The sequence below is a fragment of the Corapipo altera genome, unplaced genomic scaffold (assembly GCF_003945725.1).
Source record: "Corapipo altera isolate COAL_440 unplaced genomic scaffold, ASM394572v1 53649, whole genome shotgun sequence".
Taxonomy (NCBI): Eukaryota; Metazoa; Chordata; class Aves; order Passeriformes; family Pipridae; genus Corapipo; species Corapipo altera.
In genome coordinates, this window is record NW_020889534.1 from 1 (window position 1) to 2,090 (window position 2,090).

The 2,090-nt window shown below is 65.1% G+C and overlaps 1 protein-coding gene across 1 annotated transcript; it reads left to right on the forward strand.

The window, feature by feature from the left end:
- Positions 1-360: 360 nt before the first annotated feature.
- Positions 361-1,847, forward strand: LOC113942241 (receptor expression-enhancing protein 4-like; the record flags this gene model as incomplete). The annotated part of the gene is made up of 4 exons (XM_027633376.1): positions 361-485; positions 844-916; positions 1,405-1,481; positions 1,613-1,847. Coding segments are annotated over 4 exons (510 nt in total), but the record flags the coding sequence as incomplete, so codon positions are not given.
- Positions 1,848-2,090: the final 243 nt, after the last annotated feature.

A 2,090-nucleotide genomic window follows, 5' to 3' on the forward strand; every position in this document is an offset into this window, starting at 1 on the left:
GTCCCCTGTATTGCCCCGGAGGGGTCCCTGCATCGCCCCGGAGGAGGGGGGCGTGCTCAGAGGGTCCCTACATCGCCTGGGAGGGGGTTCTTGCTCAGAGGGGGTCTCCTACATTGCCTGGGAGGGGTCCCTGCATCAACTGGGAGGGTCCCTGCATCACCCAAAGGGGTCCCTGCATCACCCAAAGGGGTCCCTGCGGAGGGTCCTCACATCGCCTGGAGAGGGTCCCTGCTCGCAGGGTCTCCACATCACCCAGGAGGGTCCCTACATCAACTGAGGGGCCCCTGCATCACCGGGAGGGTCCCCCCTCCCCAGCCCCGTTCGCCCCCCTGTCTCCCACACCGTGGCCATCTGGGCTAGGTGCCCAGTGGCCCCCCGTGCCTGGCGAGCCCCCCGTGGGGCAGAAGGGAGCCGTGGGTGCCCCCAGCTCCCCCGCCCCAGGTACAGGAGGGTGTCGGGGTGCCCGGCTGTGCCCGGCACACGAGGTGGGTGTTTTGGGGGTGGCACCCCCGGGATGGGGGTTGGCACCGGCGGGGACTGAGCCCGTGCCCTGCCACCTCCTCCTGCCACCGCCCCGACAGGTCCAGCCAGTCCCCGTGGGCGTGGGAGTGACTCGGTGCTCATGGCCGGCTCCCCACGGCGGCTCCCAGGTGGCTCTGACCCTCTTCCCGACCCTCTTCCCGACCCCTTTCCCGACCCTTTTCCCGGCGGCTCCGGGGTGGGGGCGGTGCTGGGGGGTGTCAAAGCCCGGCTTTGGCTCTGGGGCCGCCGGCTCTGCTGGTCCCTGTTCCTGCTGCTCTACGCGGGCTGGCCGGGCTGCCTCACCCCTCCTCTGTGTTACAGGCTGGTTTTTGGGATGCTCTACCCGGCCTACGCGTCCTACAAGGCTGTGAAGGCCAAAAACATCCGGGAATACGTGAGTAGCCCCTTGCCCAGGCTCCAGCCCTACTTCCCAGGCTCCAGTCCTCACTGGTGGGCTCCAACCCCTCCTTTCCCTGGGCCCTTCCTGATCTCAAGCCCCCCTCTTTCCCTGGGCTCCAGTCCCCCTTTCCCAGGCTCCAGCCCCCACTGACAGTTTCCAATCCCTCTTTCTCAATTTCCAATCCCTCTTTCCCAGTCTCCAATCCCCCTTTCCCAGTCTCCAATCCCCCTTTCCCAGTCTCCAATCCCCCTTTCCCAGTCTCCAATCCCCCTTTCCCAGTCTCCAATCCCGCTTTCCCAGTCTCCAATCCCGCTTTCCCAGCCTCCAGTCCCCTTTCCCAGTCTCCAGTCCCCTTTTCCCAATCTTCAGTCCTCCTTTCCTGGGCTCTAGCCCTCACTAATGGCTTCCAGCTCCCCTTTCCCAGTCTCCAGCCCCCCTTTCCCAGGCTCCAGCCCCCCCTGACGTGCTCCCTGCTCCCACAGGTCCGCTGGATGATGTACTGGATCGTCTTCGCACTCTTCATGGCCACGGAGACCTTCACTGACCTCCTCATCTCCTGGTGAGCTGGGGAGGGGCCCTGAGGGGTGGAAGGAAGGTGTCCCCCCCCTCCCCGTCCCTGGGTGGATCCGACATGGGATCTCCAGGTTTGGGGGGAGCAGGATGTGCCCACGGTGTCCCCCTGTGCCCCAGGTTCCCGTTCTACTACGAGGTGAAGATGGCCTTTGTGCTCTGGCTGCTGTCCCCGTACACGCGGGGGGCCAGCCTGCTCTACCGCCGCTTCGTGCACCCCACGCTGGCCCGCAAGGAGAAGGTGAGGGCTCCTGGCATTTTGGGGGGGTCCCCTGTGCCCATCCTGGGCAGGGTCAGCCCCCTGAGCTGGGCTGGCAGTGCCCCAGCGAGGTGGCAATGCCCAGGGAGGTTGTGATGCCCTGGGAGGTGACAATGCCCTGGGAAGTGACAATACCCCAGGATGTGATGATGCCCAGGGACACGATGAGGCCAAGGAACATGGCAGTGCTCCAGGACCTGACAGTGCCCAGGGACATGGTGATGCCCTGGGAGGTGGCAATGCCCCAGGAAGTGATGATGCCTGGGAACATGGTGATGTTCTGGGATGTGGTGATGCCCCATAGGGACATGATGATGCCCTGTGGGGTGACAATATATG